This window comes from Onychostruthus taczanowskii, unplaced genomic scaffold (assembly GCF_017590055.1).
Source record: "Onychostruthus taczanowskii isolate IOZ18803 unplaced genomic scaffold, ASM1759005v1 scaffold49, whole genome shotgun sequence".
Taxonomy (NCBI): Eukaryota; Metazoa; Chordata; class Aves; order Passeriformes; family Passeridae; genus Onychostruthus; species Onychostruthus taczanowskii.
In genome coordinates, this window is record NW_024502458.1 from 488,219 (window position 1) to 515,566 (window position 27,348).

The window sequence follows — 27,348 nt, forward strand, 5'->3', positions numbered from 1 at the left end:
CCGCGCCCCTCGGCGCTGCGGCCGCACGGGCAGCGCGGCCCCGCCGCGTTACACAACCCCGGGCAGGGCCGGCACGGGAGAGCGCGGTGCCCGGCACCGGCACCGGCAGTGCAATCCTCCGGCCCTTTTTTTGGCAGCCGGAGAATAAGCAAGGCAAAGTAGGACGGTGCCTGACGGAGCGGGACACGGGGCAAATGTTCCGCTTTGCTGTCTGCACTACGGGCCCCGTCCGCGGTGGGGCCAGGCTGGACTCCCCGTGGGAAACGGGAATAATGATGCCTTTTGTGAGCAAGGTTCTGGAATTGCTCTCAGTACTCTGTGTGACACGCAAGGGCATGGGCTACCAGAGCTACAGACAGCCTCACATAGTGCATGGCAGCCCAGCAGAAGAAGGGTGAAGAAGAAGGGTACAAACAGCAAGAGATGACTTGCCATTGTGACAAGAGTTAAGAGCAAAGCACTTGGGTAATGCTCCTCAGAGTATGAGTGATTAAGCAGTGTCCCCAAACACAAGGTCCATTGTGACCCACCTTGCCTGGATAAACCACTTGGCCATGCGTTTTCCTAACAGACCTTAGAAAGGCACTGTATGTCCAACTCCTCAGCCATGCCACGTAAACACCAGTCCACCCTTTTTGGATAGGCAGCTCTGCCCACTGGTTGCAGATGTAGCATTTAGAGCCAGATCACAACAAAAAATGTGACAGGTGTGTGGCATAACGTGACCTAGAACAGAAAGTCTTGAGGACATTACTTATTCTGACACGCTGGAGCCTGGCCCAGGACATCTCAGAGAAAACTGTTTGCCATTTTATGTACACCTGCAAGACTGGCTGCAATCGGAAGGGGCAATTCCCCATTCAGGGTATAGCCAAGTGTTCCAGTTTGCCTACTGAGCAGGCATCTTCCCCTGTAAACAGAAGGCAAACAGGCTTGTTGAAGTCAGCTTAGCACAAACTGTGACATTGCTGCTGCCACCAACCTGGCATCACCTGGTCAAAGCAGGCAGGAATGTGGCTGCTGTCTGCACAAACCCCAGAAACCGCAGCCCCGTGATGCAACCTGAAGGAGGAATGTTTTGCTGCTCAGTCCCAAAGCATCTACCCAGGCAGGGGTGTTTGTCAGCTCTGCACTTTTAGTTCCATGTCCAAGTTAGGCCTCCTCATCCCTGTGAAGCAGGAGGTATTTTGATTCCCACTGTACAAGCAATCCACTTAGGATGGAGTTGTAATGACTTCACTGATAGTGCACAGGAAGCCTACATCTGAACACAGCTCAGTTTTCCACACTGAATCCTGGCGCTTCTCTTTTGCAGGAGATAATCCAACCTGCAAAAAAACCTGATGCTCTGTCAACCTTTTTGCCAAGTAAGAGCAACTTGTGACAGTAACATTACAAAGCAAGAGTCCTGGCAAATGGAGGATGGGCACCTGCCAAAAGGGCAGCTGCCCTTGCTTTGTCCACCAGTGAAACCTGCAGAGAGAATTTAGTTTTTTAAAGAACCACCTTAAAAACAACAAGCCTGTAATATAAAGCAGCTTAAGTTTTAATAAAAGTCTGTCTATCCAAAGTAAATTAAAGAAAAAATCCAGGGGTAAAACCAAAATAAATACAGCTCTGTGGTATTACAGTTGTATTAGGAAGGTTAGCCTCTCCGTGACTCCGACTGCAAAACAGAGGCTCTTCAGAGATGGAGGTTCAGTGATCTCATGCAGGTTAGGAACTGATCCTCTTCTGGTAAAACCAAAATATTGACTGAAACACAGCTTTCAAACATGATCGCTTTTTACTTTGGTGCAAATAAATGGCTTGTTTCTCTCTTCTGCTAGCTTCCACATCAACTCAGCATTTTTCTTTCCCTTTCCTCAACCACATCTCTGTGGCACCTATCAGTTTTCCTCTATTCAAGCAGTATCCTCTGTTTGGATCAACTACATGCTACAGTTTACCTGTAATACAGATTTTATGCAAGTTGTGGGAAAACCTAGCATCTCTAAGTCAATTTTAAATGCTTCAAAATAATAAAAACCACATTATCATAGGAAGCACAACTTAGGCACGCACACTTTATTTATATGGCACCAACATAAATAATTTAAACCACATGTGCAGTACAGATTCTTACAACTTTTCGCAAGATTTAGAACACACAAATGGGTTTATTTGAGAGCTGCTTCATCCAGAAAGAAGAGTACTCTGTCTACAAGGAGTGTTTATTTGAACACAGCTGCTGGTCTGATCTCCACCTGTGCATATTCGGAAGGATGCATACCTACACTTCCTTAAGGGTGTGTCTGCAGCCATCTGAAATTCTGCCTATTTACATTCATCAGAAGCCTCTTTACATCCTCTGCATGTAACAACTGTTGCACGTTAGCCCAAGTGTGCTTCAGCACCGGTGAACTGCTTCTAGCAAGTGCCTTAGCCACCAGACAGGCAGCGTTGTGTATTGAAATCATCACTAAACGTTAAGAAGAATACCTGTGAATGGACCTACAAACAGCTTCACCGCTTGTATTGGATCTACAGACACATCAGCAAAACAGTGACATCACCAGAGGCACAGAGAAGGGCACAGCAGGGCATTTGGAAGAGAGGAGCCCCATTTCTGCTCACTTACACATGACTATTTGTGCTAGCAGCACTGATGGGAGGCTTTCTACACTGATCCCAACTACTAAGCCAAGGAATTATATTTATAAATTTTATGAATAATGCTTTGTATTTATAATGTTGTTATAAGCAGCACTTAACCATTATATACTTATTTGCCCCTTTTACCATTCCATAAAAAGTACATGTAAAGCAGCCACCACAGGGATGTATTCTGGTACTTGGAGGTTGGCAAAGAAAGTGAGTTGTATTCAACTCAGACAAACAAACAACGTCAAGGGAGAAAAAAAAATAAGAAAGGTACAATTCAGCATTTATAGGCATAGAAATGAAGCCTTGTAACATCAGACTGCAAAGTCCTGTTTTAAATTAAGCTTAAGTTTATTGTGTGTCCCTGCCTGACATATAACATTTCAATTTTGCAAGCTCATTAGCCCTCGTGTTTGACTTTAGTGTGCCCTGATACCACCTAGCCAAGTACACTTTCCAGTTACCTCACAGGGTTCTCCCAGGTGTCTGGAACCACTGAAAATCAGCAGTGAGAACATTTTATCCTTTAGCTTGCCTCTGAGCTGTATTTATATGAGATTACGTTTGCTCTCCATTTTGTCATCCTCACACAGCAGCAGATGGCACGAGCAGCTCTGCTCAGTATCAGCACTACAGGCATGGATTTGGGGCAGAAGACAGCCTGAAAACAAGTTGTCTCAGTCTCAGAAAGCAGTTTGGAGTGGTCAGAGTGAAGGGGGAAATAGATTTTAAAGGTATGTGTTCAGCTCTACTCTTGAGATAATAGCAGGAGCAATAGGTCTTCCTGGCCACACACAGTGCAGAAAGTTTGTGCATAAAAGACTGAGCTTAAAAGCAGCATATTTTTAAGTGACAATGTGCCTACATTTGCTGCTTTACTGAAAACTCTGAAAAAAATGACAAGTCAGTGTCTATCCTGCAATCATCTCCAGCTTCATCAATACTATGGGGTGTTTTTTCTACAGCAGGCAGAGAGAAAAAAAAAAGGGTACACAATACTCTCACCTCATCCATAACAAGACAAACAATCATTTGCAGCAAGAAAAGCAAATCAGCACCAAGTATCAGTAAAGCTCCATTGGGAACTCAAAAAAAAAAAAAAAATTATATTAAGGCTTTTTGGAAGGGATGCACAAAATGAGAAGAACCAAGGGTTCATCAAATACCACTTTACTTAGAAAAAAAAAAAAAAAAAGAAAAAAAAAAGAGCAAAGGAAAAGGAAAGAGTGCTGCTGTATGTACCGAACAGAGGAATCGTGATCTCAAAGGTACTGTATTTCTGACAAGTGTGTAGGTGCATCTATTGTTCTAAAATCCCAAATGTCAAGTTAAGCCAGGTTCAGCAAGTGTGTATGGATGAGAGATGAAGAACATGAATGTGCTGAAGGAAGCAGCAATAAAAGCAGCTGAACAAGAGATACTCAACTCTACCAGCACTGAACTAATACCTGAGCACTATAAATAAAGGATGGGATGATCACACTCAGACTCCACATGAAGAGGTAATCTGAAATAGAGCACAGAGTTCATTTTCATCATCTGCATTTCAGTCAGTCCTCCTGAGTCAGCCCACCTAAAATGACAGAAGCCCTCTGAAAACACACACTGAGAGGACCTTTGTTTCCTGTGCAGTTCTTCAGGCAAGTTTGTGGCACGCAGATTATGAGTCAAAGAATTGCCATGGAGTTGGAGAAGAACATCAGATTCAGACATCAGTTTGTAGAAACCCTGAAAACGTACCACTATATATAAAAATAATTTCTCTTATTTAGTTATTCTGAATCCAAGTCAAGTTCTAATGTTACTTCATTCTGCTTAAAGCTACCCCTGCTTTCAACCGCAAAGGTTCTTTGCTTTATGTATTAAGTTGCTGTACACCATCCTATAGCAGCATCCTATAGTTTCAGTGAGGATGAAGCAGTCCCTATACAGTACCTTTCTTACAGAGTTCATTGCAGTGGAGTAAAACACCACCACGGCACAGCCTCAGGAGGCAGAGGGTTTCCCTCGTCCCAATTTGCAAAACAATATACTTGCCACTGCTATATACAGGAACAATAAACTGGAAAATACTTGCAAATAAAGAGCTCAAATCCCTCACCCTCATAAACTGTCTTCCATAGAGACAAAGTGTGCTTAGCAAAAGCCTAGTAATAGCTCCAGGTGACACTGGGGCTGGAGTGACACACAACATCTGTGTCAGCGAGGGTGAAATCCCTTTTGTTTTTTCCTTGGGGAAAAGGGTGAGAGGAAAACACAAACGACTGAAGGTGTGCCAGTGAAGCTAATGCATTTATCATTTTGAGTGCCCAAAAATGTCTTTCACCACATGCATCTCACCAAGCAAGTCAAAGGAAGAATCCTTATTAAGCAGAGTACCTGTTGATGAGCTGCCAGGGTGCTTACAGCACACTGTAAGAATTGAGATGCTGAATTTCTACCACTGCAGCTGCAGTTAGTTCCTTCCCAGAGATAATACAAGTGAAAATTTCATCTCACATTTCACCATTCCTTTTTTTTTTTTTCTTGCCCTAATTTTAAAGTTTAGCTAGGCTGCACTCCAGGGAAGCATGAATGCAATATGCATTTGATACAGAAAAGCTAAAATGAAAGACTCCTGTTCTTTCTTTTCCTCCCCCAAATACACTAGACCTCAAGCTTCATATAAAGAGGTAAAACTAAAACTTGGCTAAGAAGTTCTCCCCAGGGTTTGTTTAACATATTCAGAACTACTTGCTACATATATACAGAACTCTCCCTGTAAGTTTTACAACACAACTACTGTTTCTACAGACTTGGGTAAATATGGCATGGAAAATTAAATCCTAATTGCAAATTGGCACAAAACTCTGGGCTAAGGAGTCAAAGGTGTAATCAGCACAGGAAAGGAGGGTGGCTGTGGCAGCAGTGTTATTGGTCAGGACTATCTATGCTTGGGTGGGAAAGGCACAGAAGGAAAAAGGGGAGATGCTGGGAGTGAACTTGCAGAGTTTTCCCAGACAGATGGAGAGACACAAAGGAAATAAAAGTTTCCCTCCTTTTTGGTGCTAGGAATGGCTTCATTTCAATAGAGTAAATGATTTTATCTGGTAATGCCACATTTAGATGACAGCACAAGGAAAAAACAATTCATGAAATAAGCATGAAATTTATTCTATGAGATTTTTCCCCAGGCATGCATTACAAAATATAACACACAGAGCTTACATTATGTAATGAGAAACTATTTGTTGTAATTCCTGGTATTTACAGGATAACTCCTTAGCTACTACTTCTGAAGAGCAGGACCACAAAATCCAGACGTCACAAAATTAACTTGCTTCACGCCCAGACCGGTGCAAATTTGCATTCCACATTCAACTCAACACAGAGAGGCTTCATCCAAGCCAACTTGATTTCAGGCCCAGCACAGATTTAGCCATGTAAACAATGTCATGAAGTTCCTAACCTACAGCTGAAATAGTTCAGATTTACTGTCCCGGTGAAGAAGTTTCCAGCCGGCGCTCGGTGAGGAGCAGCAGTGTCTGTGCTGGGCAGGAGGAGGGGCCCCTTCCCAGTAAAACCTGTTGGGTCGGCGTGCCAGCCAAGGCATGTGCTGGACATGGACACTGGGATCACTGGGATCCACACACACACATGCACACACACCAAGGCTTTGGCACAGCTCACGTTTCACTGCTGCTGTTTCAAAATAGTTGTGGAAGTAAAAGCGTGAAGATCTTGCCTTTGAGGAATCTTCAAACCTCACATACTGCTAAGTATTTCAAGCCACTTGAAAACATTAACAATTCTTATTCAGCGTGTTAAATGAGAGATGTGCAAATTTACTGGGAAAAAAACCCCTGAAGTTTTATAGGCAATTCCTGACACTTGGCTATAGTAAAAATCTTGTACGCAAGAACCCCTAACACCCTTACAGCAGAGTCTTGGCTATGCCTGCAAGTGGGCATGTGGGACATAAATACTTACACAGCGACGGCCACACAAAACTGCATAGCATGAGTAGCCTGCTTAGTGTTTTCCTAAAACTTCTTACACAAATACAGCCTAAAGTTTTAATGCTCTGATGGCTTCAGAGCTATTCACTTACCCATTTGATTTGAATACTTTGATGGTATAGAACTTCCAGCATTTTACAAAACCCAACACGATCATATGTGGTCTTGAGACCAATCCCCTCCTACAAATTCTGGACAGATTTGGACAAAGAGCGGCAGAATAATACAATATAAAGTTAAGGCTACCATATATGTTTTTTCAGGCTCTGCACTAATACATTCTGGAAGTGCACTGGCCTAGTTTAATGAGGAGCTGGTAGAATAAAAAAAGCTTGTGCACACAGTATTGTTGGGTTGTATCATGTTCATTGTTTCTAACATTTCTCCAAAAGCAAGCTAAGCCACTGAGGGAAATCATGGCAGTAGTGAAAAACCAAAAAAACCCCACCACCCGAAAGGGGAAAATCTGTGGAAAACATCACTTCTTTATAAAAGATAATACAAAACAGAAGTACTTGAATTATCTCAAACTATCACAAGTTTCCATTTTAGGCTCAGAATATTTGAGAGCTGTTTTTTGAAGTGAACCTCCTGGAAGCTTCCAGAGGTCATGAAATGGTAGACTTATAACAGAATTGCCTTCCAAACTTCAGCTAGATTATCACTCTACATGACATAAGTATTCTTATTACTGTGACAGGCTTGCACTGCTGAAACACCATAAATAAAGGAAATCAACCCAACTCTCATCTGATCAAGGAAGAAGTTAGAATATACAGTGGAATAGCCCTGAGTTTAAGCCAGTCATGGAGAGACACGGGTTGTAAATTAACACCATTAAGCACACATCTGTCACTGAGCAATACTGGTGTATAGGAGGCTTTTCTGATGCTGTCTTGCTTTAAATTGCCATTTTGCCTAGAATTTGTTCTATGGCTACATTTTCACCTTTCCCCCCATAGTCCATTTCAACACTTGAATGAATGTTTATTTACTAGGAAACAAAAGCACTGGCTGACAGAAAAACTTTGCTGTTCTGGTTAGACAAGATTGTCATTTGTCATGTTTTAGTAATGCAGTAAGAAAATTAGCCTTGCCTGCCCTCAGACAGAAGAAAAGTCACACTTAAGGCACAGGACAGAAACTGAGGAAAGGCTACTACTGTGTCTACCAAGAGTGTTCTGTATGAACTTTGCCAAATAAGTCTCTCCTTCAGTTCCACAGCCAAAACCAAAGAAATTACTATAATCTACATTTTGCATTTCTTGCTTTGCATACTCTTCCTAAATTACTTGCTTTCAGGACTTTGACTATATCAATATATACTGAGACTACAGGATCAATGGGTAATTATGTCAAAATACCGTAATTCCTACTTAGCTACTGAGAAATACCATTACTGTGAACATAGCAAAGACATCTTTTGCAAATGCTTGATGAAAATTGCTTCATGATTGGGAAGAGGCATGGAAGCTGCAGTGTTACTGCAAGGATGCACAGGCATCCTTGGGCAGGTAAGATAAAAATTATACCTAGATTCAGTGATAACACAGTACTTAAAAGTATTTTCACATTTTTCTAGGCTTCTCAGTGGGGAGGGGAGAGTGAACACTAGGAGATGTATTCATCCTGCACCTTGAGCTACTTCTACACTTTGAAGGAACACTATGTGCATCAAGGAAATGTGCTCCAACACACAGTAAGCGAACCTTTCCCTTTCAACGTTCTGCTCTAAAAATTGTTTGAAACTGGGGAAAATACACAGTGTTCTACTATGCAAATAGCAACTTCCCTGTATAATTATAGTGCATTTTGCTGAGAATTGCATCATGACTAGAATACTACCAAGAGGGCAAACATGTAACCACTATTCTTAGTTTGTTAGAAAATTTTTCCCACATTACATAAACATGTACACACCCGGACTTGGGCAGCACCATCAATCTTTTCATTGTCTTTAGTAAAGGAACAGCTATTTTTCATTACAGTAGCTTTATTTTTATTAACGTTATGAAACAGATATTAAATTTTTTTCTTTAGCTTTCTTCACTGTTATTCTTGCCTTGTCTTTACCACAGTTGCCTAAACTTTCTGTACTGTTATGCTGGTTTAAAAAATAAACCTTAAAACTTCAGTAAAAGAATTCACTTCTAAATGGGCATTGAACAGAAGAAGAGTGTCAAGGAGTCTCCTGATGTTTTGTTAAAATGAATGTGTGCACAGCTGACAAAAGCATAAATAGGATGTAATAGGATCACACACACTAACCAGAAGCAGCAAAACTAAAATTTAGCAGATTATTGAAAATATCATCAAAACTTTGCAAGCTCTTCCAGTGTTGACCAGAAGTATGAACCATGCAAAATTCCTCTGAACAGATGCAGCCTTATATAATTTTAATTCTAGACGCATCTCTGACAAAGAGTCAGCCAGTTCAGGGTAACCACACCTGTGCAAGTCACGTTAAAAGAAGAGACGCAACAGCTAAGAATGAAACGGCTCAAAAGCTAACATTGGTATACTGAGTCCATATTCAAGCATCTGATTGATTATATGTCAGAATTCAGTTTTTCATTTCTTGGCCTGAAGGGTGCTAAAATACAGAATATATTCTGCTTCCAAATGTTCCCCTACAGGCTTAGTGTTAAAACAAAAAGGGCATGGTATTCTATCTAACTCTACAAGGTAAAATAAATTCCTTATTTTCTTCCCAATACATGTTCCACTTTTATGCAAAGAACAAATGGTCAACAAAATGAAAATCATTTGAAAATTATTCTTTTATCATAAAACAATATACTTGCTGTATTTAATGACACAGCATTCAAAACATTGCTACTGCTGCCTCTGAATGTAGTAAAATATTTTATTCCACAAATTAGGCTTTGCTTTGTTTGCATATGCAAAGTGTTCATGCATATTTGGAACCTAACCAGAGCTATAGCGCTTGTATGGTGATTCTTGTATGAGGGATGTTGTTTCTTATCTTTTCCTGTGAACAAATTCATAAAGAAAATGAAAAAAACCCACCTAGCTGAAGTCAGTATTCATACCCATCACAAAATCACAAAATACGGAACAGACAGAAGTAATACCAGTGAGAAGTCACATCCTGCTGCCAGTCCAGGCAGGGACAGACACCCACTGCCCTGTAACCCCAGGCCTCTCCACAGTCCATCAGATCCTTTTTGTGTGCCTGATGGAGGAGGGAAGGTCAAGTGTTAAATGAAGATGTTTACTTCCCACCCCAAAGGAAAGGGACAAGTAACTATGCTTCACTATCCAAGGATTCACAGAGTCTTTTGCAAAACAAGCCTCCTCAGCCAAAACTTTATCTTTTAAATAGCCAGTTGGAGAGGGAATGATGTAGCATGGATTCAGCTGGTAGCAACAAGCAGGTAATGTACAACTCCTCTGATCTTTCAGCTCACGTGGCTATTGCTTTGTCTTCACCAATAATGGTTTGTTAGGGGACAGCAGTTTTCAAGACAAGACAAAAATGTGCAAGACTTAGCTTAAAATTCATATAGAGACAAGATCTGTCAGGTATAGTCAGCATTGCATGCCCCTTCTTGTGGTTGAGTTGATCTGTTTTAACCTTGTAGATAAAATCAAAAGTTGTGTCCCCGCTACAGTTTTTACAGCTTACATATTCCAGTTATTTCACAATGAAAAAACACACTTTTTTGATCGAAGAAGGTATTTTGCCTACATCAACACAGCAAGGTAGCAAAGAGCTGCTACTGCAGACACAGCACTTCTGAGGAAACCTGTGCTCTGCACACACGTTTTAGAGTCACCTCTCACCCATGCCTCTGAGCTGTCCAAGTAAAACAAGCTATACTGGTAAAATAAACACATTTTGCCAATAAGTACACTTGACTTTGTTCCAGTGCAGGTGTACTCTCAAAAACCTTCTTCATACCCCAACCAACAACGCCAGAAGACATTTGGAGCAGTGACAAGACTTACACGGGCAACGCCCAACTTTTCCACCCAGTGATTCACACGTTTCCTCCAGTGGCATGCCATGCTCCTACACCACAGAACCTACCCAGTGCTTCCCTGAAAAGCCTGATTTACTGGGATTGCACAAATCAAAGGTCCTGCACGTGCAGGGGATGGTGCAGCCGCCTACCTGCTGCTCCGGAGCCCACAGAAGTCGGCAGCGGAGGCAGGGTGGCTGCCCCATGTCCAGAGGTTCTTTCAGGAGCCCTTGGGCAATCAGGTCCAGGCCACAGACGGAGCTCCCACGCCGGGGATGCTCGGGTACATTTATGCCAGCACACCACAGCGACCAGAGCGGTTCTGGGCTCAGAACCAGCCTTCAGCTCTTGTCTGCCTTCCATCTAGTTACCCCTGCAGTGAACCCAAAGCTTCATTAGCCTAAAGCACACCTCCCAAAAAGGCATCTGGCTTCAACTTTTTTACCTGACAAGAAAGAAAAATCAGTTATTTTTGCAGTAATTTGTTTCAATGGCTGATCACATCCATTGTTAAGCCATACATCCTTTGAATATCTGAAACCTCCTTATTTTAACCTCCGTATTTCCAACTATGATTGCCATCCTTTCTCTGTTACAGCTTTCTTCTCCTTTTCTTTAAACTTCATTAGGTAGATATTATACTCACCTCTTGAACTTCTGAGTAATTAAAAAAAAAATCTCCTTATGCCTCATTATTAGAAAGCTTTTTTCCCAGACTTTAAATACTGCAGGTCTTTTCAACGTTTCTAATTTAGAAGGTATTGAAGTGCCTACTCAAAACAGTGAAAGCATAACTGCTCAAAAGATCTGGAGCTCTCCTAAAATCTCAATAGGGATGAACAAGCACACAAAATCTCATCTGGATCCCCATTCCCCAAAAAATTAAATAACTTGTTGCAAGTTTTAAATATTTCAAGTTTCTAACATTGAGAAGTTCAGAGAATATTTGAATCCCAAGTCAACAGAATGTATGCTACTTCTCATTATTTCATCAAGGAAAGAAAAAGCTATTAAATCATCAATTTATTTACATTATCCAGAGAGAAGAGCTATAAATATAACTCTTGTTTTATAAATATTTAATCAGCTTAGTAACAATTAGCATAATTTCATCCCACATGGGTTATGCTACCTTTGATTAAAAACCTCAAGGAGCAAAAAAAAAGGTTGTTTTTCTTGTAATCCCTTTTTTTTTTCTTTCTGACCCACAACCATAGGGATGGAAGCCACAGCATGGTCATTCAAAATTAGGTTGTAAGAAATAAATGGAGAGCACATGGCAAAAATGTTATATCCTCCTTCCATATAAAATTATCACTGTGCTGCTTCCACTGTAATCCTTGAATACCCTTGAGCAAAAGAGCAGTTATTGATTTGAGCCAAATTATCTGACCCGAGAGACCATGTAGAAGGAGATACATGAGAACATGATACAGCCTAAAACTTGAATGAGTTGTGTCTTATCTGCTAATGTGACCATTAGTGGAAAGCCACTCAGCTCTACTGCCCACTGTCTCCACCGCCTTCCTTATTCTTCCTTTCTTATACTCAGAAAGGGAAAATGCCTTCTCCCATCCCTTCCAAGGAACACATTTGGAGTGCAGCAGTGAGAGAACCCAAAGTCATGCCTCCTGATTCCTCCAATACTGTTCATTTTATCACTTTAAAAAATGCTATTTTAATGTAGAACTCAGGAAATATGACCAACCATATCTCAGCTTGCTGAAAAACATGACCCACCCTCACCCTCCCCCTAAACACACTCCCATATACTCAATATCACTGAGGTACTTGATGGATGAGAAACCCAAGGCTTTATGCAAGTCAGAACTTGCAGACATTTCCAAACTTCAACATACTACACCTCGACTAAAAGTGAAAGCTGCAGTTTACCCTCTCCAGGGCTTCGTTTACTGCCTCATTTCTAATTCCAGACAATCAGTTTCCAGCAAAACTTGAAAGCCCGTGCTCTCTCACCATGCAACAAAGGAAGCCAGATTTTCCTCCTGTACTGTAGACATGTGCTTTTGTACAACAACTTCTATTAGCAGATTGTTGCTTAAGAGAAACAGACTGGCAGTGAGAAACAGCTCAGCAGCTTGGCATTTGTTCTACTTGTGTAACCCTTCACAAACAGCCTTGCATTTCCATGAAGGCAACAAACATCTGCTCTGTACACATACAAATATTAAATAACCCAGAAGCTGCAATGCTGTTCAAAAATTGGCTGAGCGGATACAGAGAAACAAAACCTGATTCACATTCTCATGCTTTAAGGCTAAGACTGAAATTGAGTGAAATTGTTGCAAAGAATTTGCAGAGATGTAGTGCCCAGCGTGGGCAACTACATCAGTTCCCACAAATGAGAGTGCTAAGACCATACACAGAGCAAAAGCACACAGAGCTACCATTGTCCCAAAGTGCCAGGACATGGTGTCAAGTACTGCTGTTGGAGGAAGTCAGAAGTGCTCCAGAACAGAGGAAAACACTTGGAGAAATAGAAGGCTGTGACTTGAGAATGGAGAGGTGCAATCCAAGTGGAGCTGTTCAGTGCACACTCATCAGAGTATCAGAGAACAGCAAGAAAACACAGTGGTTGTGGCTCACCATGGTTGATGATTACCAAAAAACAATAATCTCCTCAGTCTTGCAGTTTTCTGATCACCCTTTGAAAGATCACTCTAAGCAGTAAAAACAAAGAAAATCAAGCCTGAGCATTAAGTCTGAAACTTGAATTGTATAGAAGTCTGAAGAATATATTTGGGACAACTAGGGAATTACATTCCTATGTATGAGACGAAGCACAGTCTGAAACACTTTGTAAGTATTTTTTTAATCCTTAGAGAGCTGTCTATTTTGAAATTGCATTGCCATATCCCAGTATGCACTTACAGGGGAGCAGACAAATTACAATTAGTTTTCAAGAACACGACAGTAAAAATATTTAAACCGTATTGCAACATAGTTTGTAACACACACTGCCTCATCATTATACTTATTCATGCTATAGAACAGATTTACTATTTATATTTATCAGATTTACTGTGATGTTTACTATTGATAAACTATTCTGTGCATACAGAAGTGGAAATTAATGCTTTTTCTTTCCTATTGAGAGTGCCATGGTAGCGAAGTTGAAAACGTATTATTCTATCCAGATTTTCAATACATGTAGAATATAGAAAGCTCAATTTATTTATTCAGTCCACTAAATTTCTCCAAAACACTAAAAGACATTCTCCCTCCCACCAAAAGTTCTTCAGAACTCCTATAGTCAGTGCACATGCTGATGGCCTGAGGAAACTTACACACAACTTAACTCCCTTCCAGAGCAAAACAGAAAAATGGGAAATGATGATTCCAAAACCACATTCTGAAAAACCCAAACCCTCTTCCTGAACCGTTTTTAGGAGAGCTTATTCATAGGACTTCTTATTCATAGGACATCTAATACACAGTGACACACTACTGTTTGCCCTGTATCTGACCATTGTGACTCCATCTGTTGATCACACACTGCATCGCTGACTGCACAATTCACCACCAGAGAGCAAAATCATGGGGTTTTTTTTACTTAAAAGGAGAGCCTCAAAAAGAGATCTGAACCCTAACTTGGTTGAAATCACCTGAAAGTAAAATTTATTCTTATAAACACCATAGCAGTGGATTTGACTTTAAAACACAGCAGCCTCAATTTGTACTATTTTAAACTGGAATGCTGAAATAGGAATAATGTTCAAAATTTAATGTGGGAAAAGGCCGAACCTACTCTTGTTCACAGAATATAGGACAGAATTGGCATAGATCTTAAAATCTAACCTAATTGACTTGGTTTTGGAGAAACATGATTGCCACACCTGCAGATATCCTTCCAAGTCAAAAGAAGAATCATTCTCTTGCTATCCTGTACATTTTTACTGTCCGTGCAAATTTATAAGGATTACAGTCAGAGAGGGCTACAGTTACTTTCTATGTGGCTTAAGCACAGGTTTCTCCTCTGCCACTGTTCCTTGTAAAACTTACTCTCAAGCTTAAGAGCCTGTGACAAAAACTAATCCATAAAACTGAAAACAAGGGATTTGGGAAAAGAGCCTGGAAGAAAACGGGGAAAATAATGACAATTTTTCTACATTTCAAAGCCTGGGTCGAAGTGGCCTAAGAAAAACCACACATGCAGCTCTTTCTGTCACCTCTTGGCTGGTTTCTGTCTGACACACTGTGCAAGCAGCTGCTGATGGGCTGGGCAGTGGGAGAAGGGGCTGTTTCCCCAGGCCCAGCCAAGGGGCTCTCAGGAGGCTGCAGCTGCAGTGGGCACACAGTCACTGCCTGGCTTTTGTTTTTCAGAACAGGGAGAAAACACATCTTTCCCCTCCCTTGTCTGGGAAACAGGAAACACATTCTTATACAGACTCTCCCACATACAGACTGGGCAGGAAAAAGGTGGAGTTTGGCAACATTAAGATTTGTTCTTCAAATGCAGACCAGTAATTATTGTAAGGTAAGTGACAGGATGGCTGGGCTTACTAATGTTTACTCACCCTGGTGCTGCTGTTTTCAAATGTATTTATATTTCATAGAGACTTACCCATAAATGTAAAAACCAGTTATTTTTACCTGAGTTTTCAGGTGGTGAGACCCTTGCACAGACTTTATTTACCTTCACATAAATGCAACAAATGTAAATAAATGTATTTTTCAATAACTGCACAAGTTAATTTGTTCTTATGAGCCCTATAAAGTGGCTAGACATTTTTATCCATGTTTTACAAAGTATGCTGTTTCAAGTGGGGAATACAGCTCTCCAGAGCACAGGAAAGTTCTACACTTCCACTTCAGAAACCATAAATCAGTAGTAATATCGTCTTTAGCTCAGGGGGAAAAAAAGCATTAGGACAGAAATATGTGAGGGTTTTCTAGGAGGGTCAGTCACTTGTTAATAAATCTGTGTGTTTAAAAGGACAGATCTTGTTGATCAAATGTGCATCAGGAACACCTTAAAAATAAGTAACAGAAAAATAATTAGTATGAACAGAAAGAAAGTTCTCCACTGGAAAAAAAACACCAAGATGTTGGTTTGACAGAATTTTTTATGAGCTACCAAGAAAAAAAGTCCTAAAATAGCTTGATTGCATCACATACTAAGTTTGAGATGTTACTCACTTTCACAGGATGCACCTAATATCCACACTGCTCAGTATTAAGAGTGCTAATCTGGATGGGAATCCACCTCTCTTTTTTCAAAAGTTCTATTCCAGCCATTGAGAATTTTTTTTTAAGTGAAAAAATTAAATGAACCTGCAAAAAAATCTGATTTCTTTCAGTTCATACACACATACCTAGAATTGTGCTTGTCAAGGTCACACTCAACAGCCTTTTAGAGCTTACAAAAAGAAAATCAGTAACGCAAAGTGCAGTGTCTTGAGCATATTACAAAACACAGCACTTAACCCCATAAAAATATTCAAATATATACTTAGTGTAATACCTCTTCAGTGTTCTGTGAGCCATCACTCATTACAAAAATCCTCTCACAAGCTCCATGAAATCAAATTATAATGAAAAAATTATTAAATGCCCCAGAGAAAATGCCTTGTTACTGTATCTTGAATTCATCCATAATTAAAAGTGACTGGGAAGGCAAACACTTGTCTTGAAAAATAATGTGTTCAACACCTTTGAGTAATGAGCTGCACGACTGCTGTGAAATAAAGCACCCAAACCAACAAACCCAAGAGGCACAGTCAGCAGCAGTGGTGCTGCAGCTCCCTCCCATTCAGCAGGAGCCTCTTGCCAGTGCCTGAGGTTCCTAATCCGTAGCACCCTGTGGCATCACTGTTGTTCTCTCCCACATAGACTAAGTGAAAGGACTCCCATTTTCTTTTAGCTAAGCTGGCAGCACTAAGCAAAGTGATGGTGTATGCTGCATTGTTGGCAGGACACAGCCCTGGGAATTGGAGACTTTAAAAAAATCATTAACAGGTTTTGGTTTTGCTTTTTCTTCCTTAGCTTAGAAGGGGGCCATATTCAAGAGTCCCCTCAAGACAGCTACAAGGAAAGAAACTTCAATTTATATCATCATTATTATAGGTATGGTTTGACAGTGGGCATGGAAAGAAAGCATGCTCCCATTCTCTTTTAATGGAAAGCCTGAAATCACTGAAAAATGCTTTTTAAATGGCTACATTTAATACAATTATTCAGTATTCTTTCACAGAACGACCCATTAAAAACCTCTAGTCCTCAGAGCATCTTAGGGAGAAGAAGCAGAAATAAACTGTCCAGTGCATATCAAGCTTTTGTATCTGCAATTCACAGTAACTGGTATAAAAGCTGACAGTGAATTTATTGCCCCTAGTTATTACTAATGAGCTATAAATTTGGCTGTTAATAGTGAGATAAATTATATGGCTAGTTTGAGTGGGCACTTCTTACCCTGCTTACATACAACTTTCATTCTAAGCCCTAACCACAGTATGTACTCCAGAAAGCAGTTTACTTGTAGGGAGAGAGGGAAGCGGCAGAGAATATGCCAATTTTTTTTTTTTTTTTAATTAGGCATCTGAAGTGTTTAGTTGTTCCCTGTTCTGGTCCCAGATTGTTAATGGAACATCTCTGTAATACTCAAATCCTAAGATGAGCACTTCCTACCACCTGAGATTCTGTATAAGAGCAAGGATGACAGTTCTCATGAATTTACACGGCAACATTGTTTTATATCAAGAGATGAGACATTCTCTTTAAGTAAGTACATTCACTATGGGGGATTAAAAAAAAAAGAAAGAAAAAATAGAGGGAGGGAAGAATACACACACACACAAGACCTGCAACAGCACATTCTGGAGTTCTGAATTAAATCTTTGCTTCTGGCAGAGACTAATAAAATATCCATTAAGTTGCTGTTAGCTGCATGTAGATAAGCTGTGAGAATTAACATATATTCCTATAGGTTGTTCTTTGATTTAAATTTTTCCAAAATTTGGGAGACAAACTGATCGGGCCAGTTTTAATAATATATATCAAAATGAGCATACTTCTGTGCCACAGCCTGAGTCTTAATCACTTTTTCATATTAAAAAAACAAAACAAAAACTTTTCTAATATGATAACTAAAGCATCAGCTGGTATAGAGTACTGCAGTTTCAGAACTACATTATAAAATTATTTTACACTATATGCCCCAGTGATCTGTATAAATGCCTGACAAAGAGGTTACCCCCCCCCCCAAATTTGATATTTAATGTAAATACTTATTTTCTGTAAGTCATCTGCAGCATTCACCATGAAGGAGGCCCAGTTCCAAATCCATATTTGGGAATAACACTATTAATATAGCACCAATGACTCACAGTGCAAGTTCTAATGAAATCTTTTATTTAGAAGCATTACATTTATAATACTTTCCCCATATAAGGCTTGCAGTTTAAGCCTTTACACATAAATTGTTAGCAAATATAAAAATGCTTAAACTACTTTTGAATATCACACATGCAAAAAAAATTCCAAAGAAAACACATGTGAGATCATAAATCATGTGTTGTAGGAGAAATCTTACGTGCACAGCTAGGCTGAATATAAAGGGCAGTAGAATCACAGAGTGGTTTGGGTTGGAAGGGACCTTAAAGGTCATCCAGTTCCAACCCCCCTGCAATGGGCAGGGAACCTTCCACTCGACCAGGTGCCTGAGAGCCCCATCCAATCTGGCCCTGAATACTTCCAGGGACAGGGCATCCACAACATCCCCATTATCTGTTCCAGTGCCTCACCACCCTCACAGTAGAGAATTTCCCCTCTTTCAGTTTGAACCCTTACTCCTTGTCCTGTCACTATCCAGTTCCTGATAAAGAATCCTTCTCCTGCTTCCCTGTAGGCTCCCTTCACATACTGGAAACCTTCTCTTCCCCAGGCTGAACAACCCCTGGCTTTCTACAAACTACTTTGTACAATTTTCTCAACCTGAATAGTTAAAATAGTTTAAAGAAAAAACAAAACAAAACAAACAAAAAAAAAACCAAAAAACAAAACCTCCCAACCCTCTATAAAACAAAGACCATTGCTGAAGGTGAAGATTCGCTCAAAGAGCCAGAATTACAGTTCTAGAAGTGGTTTGGTATTTTGCACTGCATTTCAAACTCAGCAAACATAGAGCAAGATGGACAGTAGCAGGAGTGCCCAGGACGCATAAATAATGCCAAAATGTCATGGAATTGCTGCAAATGGTAAACTGTTGTCACCACAGGGTGACAGGGTCCTGCTGTTTGCTTTCAAGACCCTTACATTCATCGTCACCCTCTTTCTTCAGCTTTTGATGGCTCCATAACCTCTCCATTCTGTTCCTGCAGTAGAGCCAAGAGGAAAACAAATGGGTCCTCTCTCAGGCAGAGCACAGGGAAGGGCTCAGGAGGCAGAACCTGCAGGAATGAACTTTCCCAGCACAGCGGGGCAGCAGTGGTCAGGAACAGCCAGGAACCCTTCCTGCGTGTGGGAAATGGTGCGAGGCTGGAATCCTGTCCCCATCGATTGGTTGTGTCACTGTGCAGTAATGGAATGGCAGACATGGGATGCAGGGGAGTGGAGTGGGAGACATGACCAAAGTATTTTATTTATAAAGGAAACTTCTGCTGTTTATAGCATGATAGCATTTGCCACATTTTGCTTGTCCTCAGGGGCTGTTCTCCCTCTGTACATACCCAGCAGTCAGAGCTGCCTTAGCTGTCTACATCCAAACACCATCCCTGCATACACTGCAGCAACCCTCCTTCTCCAAAAAGCAGCAAAATAAGGGCATTTCTATGACATACAAGAAGCCATCTCACTTTGTAACTGAGGCACATGAATGAAGATCACTGTCAGCTTCAGAAGGTGTAGGGAGTAAAGCTGTAACTGAGTTACAAAAAGGAGAGAGCTATAGCTGACCAAGAAAGTACTAAGATACCAGGCAGAGCTCAGCCAGGAGTGCTGGCATTTTGTACCTTGGCTTGCATTTTCTCACACCATAAAGCATTCTAAAGACTACTCTCCAAAAATGGATTCCCAATCAAAAAAATCTCTGGAGTGGATAATCTACGTTTTTGGCGCTAATCTGATACATTTGTGCTGTGCTTTCCAAGGACAACAGTCTGTACTGCTACCCTTAGATTTCCCCTTTTTCATGACAGAAAATGTGGTTATTTGGGAGGACTGTAAAGAAGTTCAAACAGCTGCTTCTCCTCAGATAAGATATTTGGGTGTTCATACTACCTCAGTCTGCCAGACGAGCTATTTCAACAAGCTTTCATGAACTGTTTGTCACATCCTTCAAAGATATTTTTCCTGCAGTTGCAATAAGACTTAATAAAAAGGCCTTCTGAAGCAGACTTACTATGTTCTTTCCCACTTCTACTTTTTTGGGCAAAACAAACATAAGATACTACCTTCTCTCCTTGGCTTGCTTTACGTCAGTACAAGACGGAAGCACACAAGAAAAACAAATTCTTTTTCAATTTCAGTACTTGGCTCAAAATCAAAAGTCATTAGTTTAAAGCAGTGGCTTGGAAAAGAGGAAACATCTTGGGGCCAACAATATTTTTTATCAGTTAGTGAGCATCCATTAATCATTAAGATATTCCAAAGTATTTTGTCCCCATCCAACTTGAATTTGTTTCAACGCAATGGTTAGTTCTGATTGTGATAATCACCTTCGTGCACACACAGATCTGAGATGAATGCAGAAAAAAAAAATTCCCTTCCATGCAGAGTGGAACTCAAAGAACATTTTTCACAAGGGCCCAGGGCACTGCTGAGTAGAGGGGAGGTGCCCAACTATTTGAACTCTCAGGTGAAACACTGATGCAACAACGCCACAAGTTAAACACAAACTTTTTGAGAAAATCGAGGAAGTGCTCCTCAGCAGCACAGGCACTGAGGTGCTAAACTGCAAATACTGCCTTTTCAAAGCTTTCATCCCCACCACATTTCTGAATGCATGATGTAGCTATGTCTTCTTTTGGTACTTAATGTCCCAAACATGCCACACAGCAGTTATTCATCAGTGGAGAGTCAGGTAGGGCAATGATGAGAAGATAAAAATTGTTTAATTAACATCTAAACGTTTTAAATTGTGCTATGTGTTTGTTTCAGCAAATAATCTCTTGCACATGCTGTTCAGTTCCATCACTATGGTTCAGGATGGCCACTGTGGAGGAGTTGCAGAGATTATTGCTCAGATTTGATAGCCATCAGTTGACAAGCTTCTGAACCTGAACTTTCAGGCCAAATGTGGTTCACTTGGCCTTGTCAAAATTACCATGACAAGCAGAAGAGAATCATCACATGGCTCTCTTGCCAGGGTCATCAGAAAGCCCAGTGCGGTGCAGTTTTTACCTTGTAGGCTGTAGGTCAGTATTCCCCATGGTACTGGGAGGGAAGTCAGCAAGCTGCCAGCTGCCCAACAGAGGTGTTCACTTGTACAACTGGACAACTCACTTAGCACTGCAGCAAAGCCTTCCTGCAGAGGGCATGGCCTCTCTGCAGGGACACCAGGAGGACACAGCTCTGTCTGCAGCACTGTGAAGGTTATAGGAATGCACAGGCCTCTACATTATGACCTAAAAGACACAGGAAGCTTGACCTGTGACCAAAGTTCAAGCTGTGTTGAGGTCATATCTTGTGAAATGCATGCTTGGATTTACACCCTTCCTTAAACTCAAGTCATTAGGAAAAAAAGAGGAAATAGATGTGTAGTAAACAATATTTGTTATTTGACACCCTAACAGCCTGCAAAGACTTATACAGAGTATACACTACAGAGTATCACTAATTCCAAATGATAAAGGGTCAAGAGAAGACAAAAGAAGAAATAGCAATTGCAAAGAGAAAAAAAATTGATGCTGCAATGATTACAGTGCCAGTGCATTTTTCAGTGTCACTGTGTCACAACACAGCACCAAGCAAATAAATGAGCATCTCCCAAGCCAAGATGACCTTCAAAAGAGATCATTTATACAAAGAAACTTTGCAATGCAAAGAAATACAATCGGCATATGGCAGGATAGCGCACAACAGCAAAGCTGACTTAACAACATGGTCGAGGAGATGCTGGCAGGTAAGATTTCTACCTCAGTCTCAGCAAGATAAGTGGGTCTTCTAACTCAGTGTCCTGAGATGAATCTCAGCACCACATCCCTGTCTGCACAAGCCTAACAATTACCCACTTCAACAAGCAAGAGCAAACATGCCCGTGTCCAGTGAGACCTGCTCAAAGAATACCTACAAATCACTGTTTCTAAGTGAAACTCTGGATTTTAGTTGTGTTTCCCATTTATGTTTGTACAGTTCTTACACTGGTGTCAAATGAGGTGCGATGGAACAGCAGAAAAGCGAGGCAGGGGAGGCTTTTTGCTGGCATTAAGTTGGAAAATATCTTCAAGTATCTTAGCTCCCCTTGTAATCTCTCTCCCCCTTTATGAGTTTACAACTGCAATCAGAGCCTGAGCAAATGATACCCAATGAAAAAAACCTTATTATCATGATGACTTTTGCTACAACATCCTTGTTTACAACCCCCCTTTTTTCTTGTTTAGTTTTGGGGACATTTTTGGGGGTTTGTTTTGTTTGCCTGTTTTTGTTTGTTTGGGGTTGGGTTTTTGGTTTGTTGTTGTTGTTTTGGGTTTGGTTTTTTTTGTGTGTGTGTTTTTTTAAAATTTTTTTTTGTTTGTTTTTATTATAAAGTTTTCATGCACAGCACTGTAAAAAGCACTCCCACAGTAACTATCTGCCCTCCAACACTCCATCCCAATGAGCTCCCCTCTCCTCAAGTGACCTGCACAACAGGGTGCCTCTCCACCTGACAAGTGGAACACGCTGTCCCAAACAAAAACCCTTGAAGATGAAAACAGGCTTTTCTGCTGACATGGCAAAAGTTTAGGCTAAACAGGAAAACATACTTGAAGCTCTTTTTCCATTACCTTGCATTATTAAACCATCTAGGCAAGAGATAAACATAAAAGGAATTTCTTTAATTAGATAAATCAACTCCTCAGCATCTGTTGTTTAATAAAGTAAAGCAGATCAGCATGTTAGAATCAGATAATACTGAAGTCTCCCACAAACTCACAGCTGAAGCTTCTTTTTCATGCAAGCATTTGGGTGCCCCTGGTTTTACTCACTGTAATACAACACTTCCAGTTAAATGTTCACTGTAAAATGTAATGCCAGGTACACACTGGGACACAACAAGTGAAATTCCTTTAAAAGATTATGCATCATCTTGCAAGTTACAACAAGGCAGAACAGATACAGAGGGTGATCTTGCACAATACATTTCCCAGAAGTTCTATACCAAGCATTCATTTTTAATAAAACTCAAATCAATGAAAGATTGTACTCCTTGTAACTAAAGTCTAAAATAATTCTTTTAACATAAACAATATCCATTATCTTTTGCTTTTCAGCATCATTTCTTAATTGACTGTCTAATATAATCTCTCAAAGGTCACAAACCTCTGCAAAAAAGCCAAGTTAATTAGAATACATTCTTAGCCTCTCTCTACTACAAACCCAATCCCACTGAGGGACCAATTTATCAGCCTGAAACCAAACACTGTAAGATAGTAACCTTCAATTATGTTTGATCTTGTATGCAGTTGGATAATGGCATTTTTATTACAGTCATAAAAAAATGTTAAGGATGTGTCACAAAGATGTTAACACCCATCTACTGTGACATTAAGAAAACCTAATCCAAATCAAATTGTGGATTTTTAAAAATCAAATGTAAACGTATTTTGGCAAAGCAAAAGATCCTTCCAAGCTGCACTGGGCAAATCAGTGCAGGCAAAAACCAGTGCAGTCCAGCTGAACAACATTGTCAAAGTATTCCCAATCCATCTGGGCTGGGATCTGCCTCTCCTGTGCAGAGATTGCCACTGGGCTGCAGCCTGGACTGTGAGTCTAAGGCACTGCAGGGTTGGTTGCACACCTGTACTCTGAGGCACATCCAGAACATCTGGGCTTTTCAGGAGCTGCACCATGCAGCACTTACCTCAGCCCTTGCTCATTACAGAGGGCTAAAGGCAGTAAAGTGACACTCCAAGGCTAACAACTTTCTTCATTTGTCAAGTCACCTGCCAGCTGCAAGCAAACAGTCACCACTGCACAGTGGAAGTACAAGTCCTCTTCAGACCAGCTAAGCTGTGCTCAGAAATAAAACCTACATCCTATGAAGACACACAAGAATCTGCTTTAGTAAAAATCAAACAAGACTATTTTTAAAAACCCATTCAACTGAAAATTCTCTCTTTTCAATTTTTATAAAATTCCTTGAACAAGGAATATTTAGTTCATTATCATCTTTCCAGTTATGGTATATTCTCTGATGTTACTGAGATGACACAGCAATTAGAGAGAAATAAAATCAGTATTTTTAAAACCACAAAGCTAGTAAAGTAACTCAGAGTAGTAGTTTCAAGTAGCAAAAACTTAAACTAATTTTTTAGACTGGTGAAATTTAAAGTAATTTATATTCCGTGCCAGGAAGCATCACATTAAATGAGTTTAGCTTTTTTGTATCAAAAGCTGGAAAATTAGGGAGCATCACATTAGCATCACATTAAATGAGTTTAGCTTTTTTGTATCAAAAGCTGGAAAATACTTAGAATAATTACCACAGGCACTTCTTCAGGAATGACAGAGTTTCTAATGTTTCATGGCTTTACTGGGCAGATCCACCTCATTTTAACATATGGACAACTCTAACCCGCCCCCACCAAATGCATGCTCTATAAAAGCAAACCCAACAAGATGCAGAAGAAAACAAAGCTAAATAAGCTGCACATTTCCTGCACTGTCATCCTCTGTTCTTTTTGAGACAAAAGACATGGCCATTATTTCACGTACCCCGTCACTAGAGAGGAAAATAAAGGCTTCTGTTTCCACGTGGTTTTAATGATGAAGTTTCAAAAGAGGATGCAGGCTGTTTCTTACCCGTTCAGCGTGTATGACCCATTCCTCCTGAGTCTCATACTTGCAGATAAGAATCTTAGGGAAAAGTCCAGAATGAGGTGGTTTGTCCTCTGCAACACCAGAATACAGGCACCTGTTTGGTGGTTGCACTTTTTGTTCACCAGGGGATCTCTTTCCTGTTTCTCTGAGTCATCAGTGGGGAACAATGCGAAACCACCACCAGAGCCACTGAGCAGGAAGCCCAGAGGAAACTGCCTGCAGCCAAACAGGAGTCTGGAGGTGTAAAATCTCCCCCACACACCTCACAAAACCTTGGAGCCCACTAAGGAAAAGCAGCAAAAACTCAGAGGAGCTTTTTATAAAGTATCTAAAGCTCTCCCTGCACATGCAAGAATAAATTTTGTAGAAAGCTGTAGCTGATTCTTCTAAAAAGCCTGAAAGCAGCTACAGATCTGTTCCCTTCTGCTCACCAGCCCTGCTGCAACTATTACTCAAGCACTACCCTCAGAGCACAAACTAAACAAGAAGCCCTAGATAACAAATACTCAGCATTTTTTGTTTTGAGTTTTTTTCCTCCCCTCAGTATGAAGTTAGAAATTACACACGTGGAAAGAGACATACGATTAGTGGTTAAAAGGCTTATCTTCCTTGTAGTAGGTTAAAACCAGGCAGATCTAAAGTCATGCTCGAATGCTGCAAGGAAAAACATCCTCTAGCAGTCCAGAGTGGGGCAAGCTGCCCTGCATACATCACAGCATTGCAGTGTCTCTGATGAGGCTGTTTTCCTCCGCTTTCTGCTCACCCTGAATGCTGTGAACCAAAGAGCTGCACAGCTCAGTGTCTGCTGAGTCTACCACACAATGCAAAAATCACTCCAGGTAGCTGTTGATCATTTACTGCCTGTGAACAGATCAACAGTGACTTAAGTAATAAATCACACGAAAAATATTTTTATCAACGGATGTTGAAATGACCATCACTTGTGGCCCAGGTGAAACTGCTTTAGGATAATGGGAAAACTGCACACTAGACAAATATAAAGATTAAATATTCACTACCTAAAAAGCAGAAGCAATCAATCCCATAGAACTCTGGCCTGAGTAAAACATTATTCTAAAGGCTCAAATGTCTAAAGACAGTATGCTTGTCAAGCTGCATTTTTATTTTAATTAGTTTAACAGTTATAGAAAACCAGCCTAAAAAAAAAGAAAATTACTTGAATTCTTCATAGGTGCCTCAGATTATACAGTTAGATATAATCAAGAACACCTATATAGGGACTATAGATCACAAATGTTGAGAGAAAAAGAGATACACTGAATTATAGGCTGAAGAAATCAATGTGGTCCTGCTGATAAAAGGCAAAGAGACTGAGCTGTATGAACATGCTGCATCTACAGGACAGAAATTCTCAGCATCTATCTGGCCTTATCTGGAGCACTGTGCTCAAATCGTGGCACCCCAGTTGAAGGCAGATGTAGAATTAGCTGTAGCCCAGAGAGCATCAAGAAGATTATCTGTCTTACAGATGTGAAAACTGAGGGAGAAAAACAAGACAACACCTTCCGAGAATGTAAAGAGAAAGGAAACAAAATATTCTTCCTGCTCTGTCCATCACAAAGGCATTTGAATTAAGCAAGAAACAGAGCAGGTTAGGATTACTTTGCTTGGTATGTCTATTTGGGTTTTAAGTACAGGAATAGATTACAGAGTCTTCATTATTGCAGGCCTTTGAGATGATCTTGCTCCAGAGCTGGGGACTGACTAGGTGACTTCTGCAGGTGTCTCTCATCCCTACCTTTCTATGATTTTCTCCCAGTTCTAGCTGGTAGAAAAAAATTAAAACTGTGCTGTGTAACCATGAAACAAACTGGCTCAAGTCAAACCAGACTAGAGCATGCTTTAGAATTTCCTCCTCAAAATAAGACAGAGTGGCCAGGACTCCAAATAGGTCCAACACATTACAAGCACAGTGGTGGCAGTGCTCTGTTTTTATCATATACATTCTGGCAGAGAATGATACCTCATGTTCTTCTCAGCTTTACAAAGATCCTACCTATGTACTGGCTGGCACCAGGGGATGATTATTCCTGTTGCTATAGTCAGGCCCCACTGTCCCTCAAGATTCCCTACGGCCACGGAACAGCTCGAAGTCAGGTTCCTGCAAGCAGCTACCTACCTACCAGTGCTGAGTAAAGCACAGACACATTCTTGGAAGCTTATCAAAGTAAACTAGGATGATTTATTTTGCTAATAATTTAGAGAATAAAAAAATAAAGTTAATAAATCAAAAATGCTACGCAAAGATAATTTCTAAATGCTCTGCATACCCATCTCAAATGAAAACTTGTACTCAATGTTCTTCTTGGAATATGAGATTTTAGAGGTCACCTTAAATCCAGGCTCAGAGTAAAATCCAGGCTCTGGTATGTTTGCAGCTTTACTAGAAATAAAAGATACATCTGACAGTACAATTGAATCATATATGACACTGGCCTTTCTTTGGGTATCTACTAATTTGCATTGCAGATGCACCAGCAATATGGAGCATGGGAGCTGTCATGAGGTGGTGTCTGATAACTATTACTTAACAGAAATTGACTATTCTAAAATAGGAGAATCATATTTTTTTTGGTAATAGTAATAATAAAAAGTGACCATTCTATAGCTTTTTTTAAGTGCCTTTCTGGAGACAAAATTTAAGTGATTTACCCATGAATTTTCTGAGCATTTTGCTTTCACTGGCTACCTAATTTTTTAAAAATTAATTTCAGAATTCTGCT

The 27,348-nt window shown here is 40.4% G+C and overlaps 1 protein-coding gene across 3 annotated transcripts in view; it reads right to left on the reverse strand.

Moving 5' to 3' along the window:
* MOB2 (MOB kinase activator 2) overlaps window positions 1–27,348 on the reverse strand; it is a 109,576-nt gene that overhangs the window by 30,150 nt on the left and 52,078 nt on the right. Inside the window, exon 1 of one of the 3 annotated variants that reach the window (XM_041415042.1) lies at window positions 24,587–24,639. The exons of the other annotated variants lie outside the window; for them this stretch is intronic. Within the exon in view, the coding sequence (XP_041270976.1) occupies window positions 24,587–24,624 (38 nt within the window). The 5' untranslated portion in view covers window positions 24,625–24,639. Of the gene's footprint in view, window positions 1–24,586; window positions 24,640–27,348 lie in introns of those variants that run through there. 3 annotated transcript variants of the gene reach the window in all.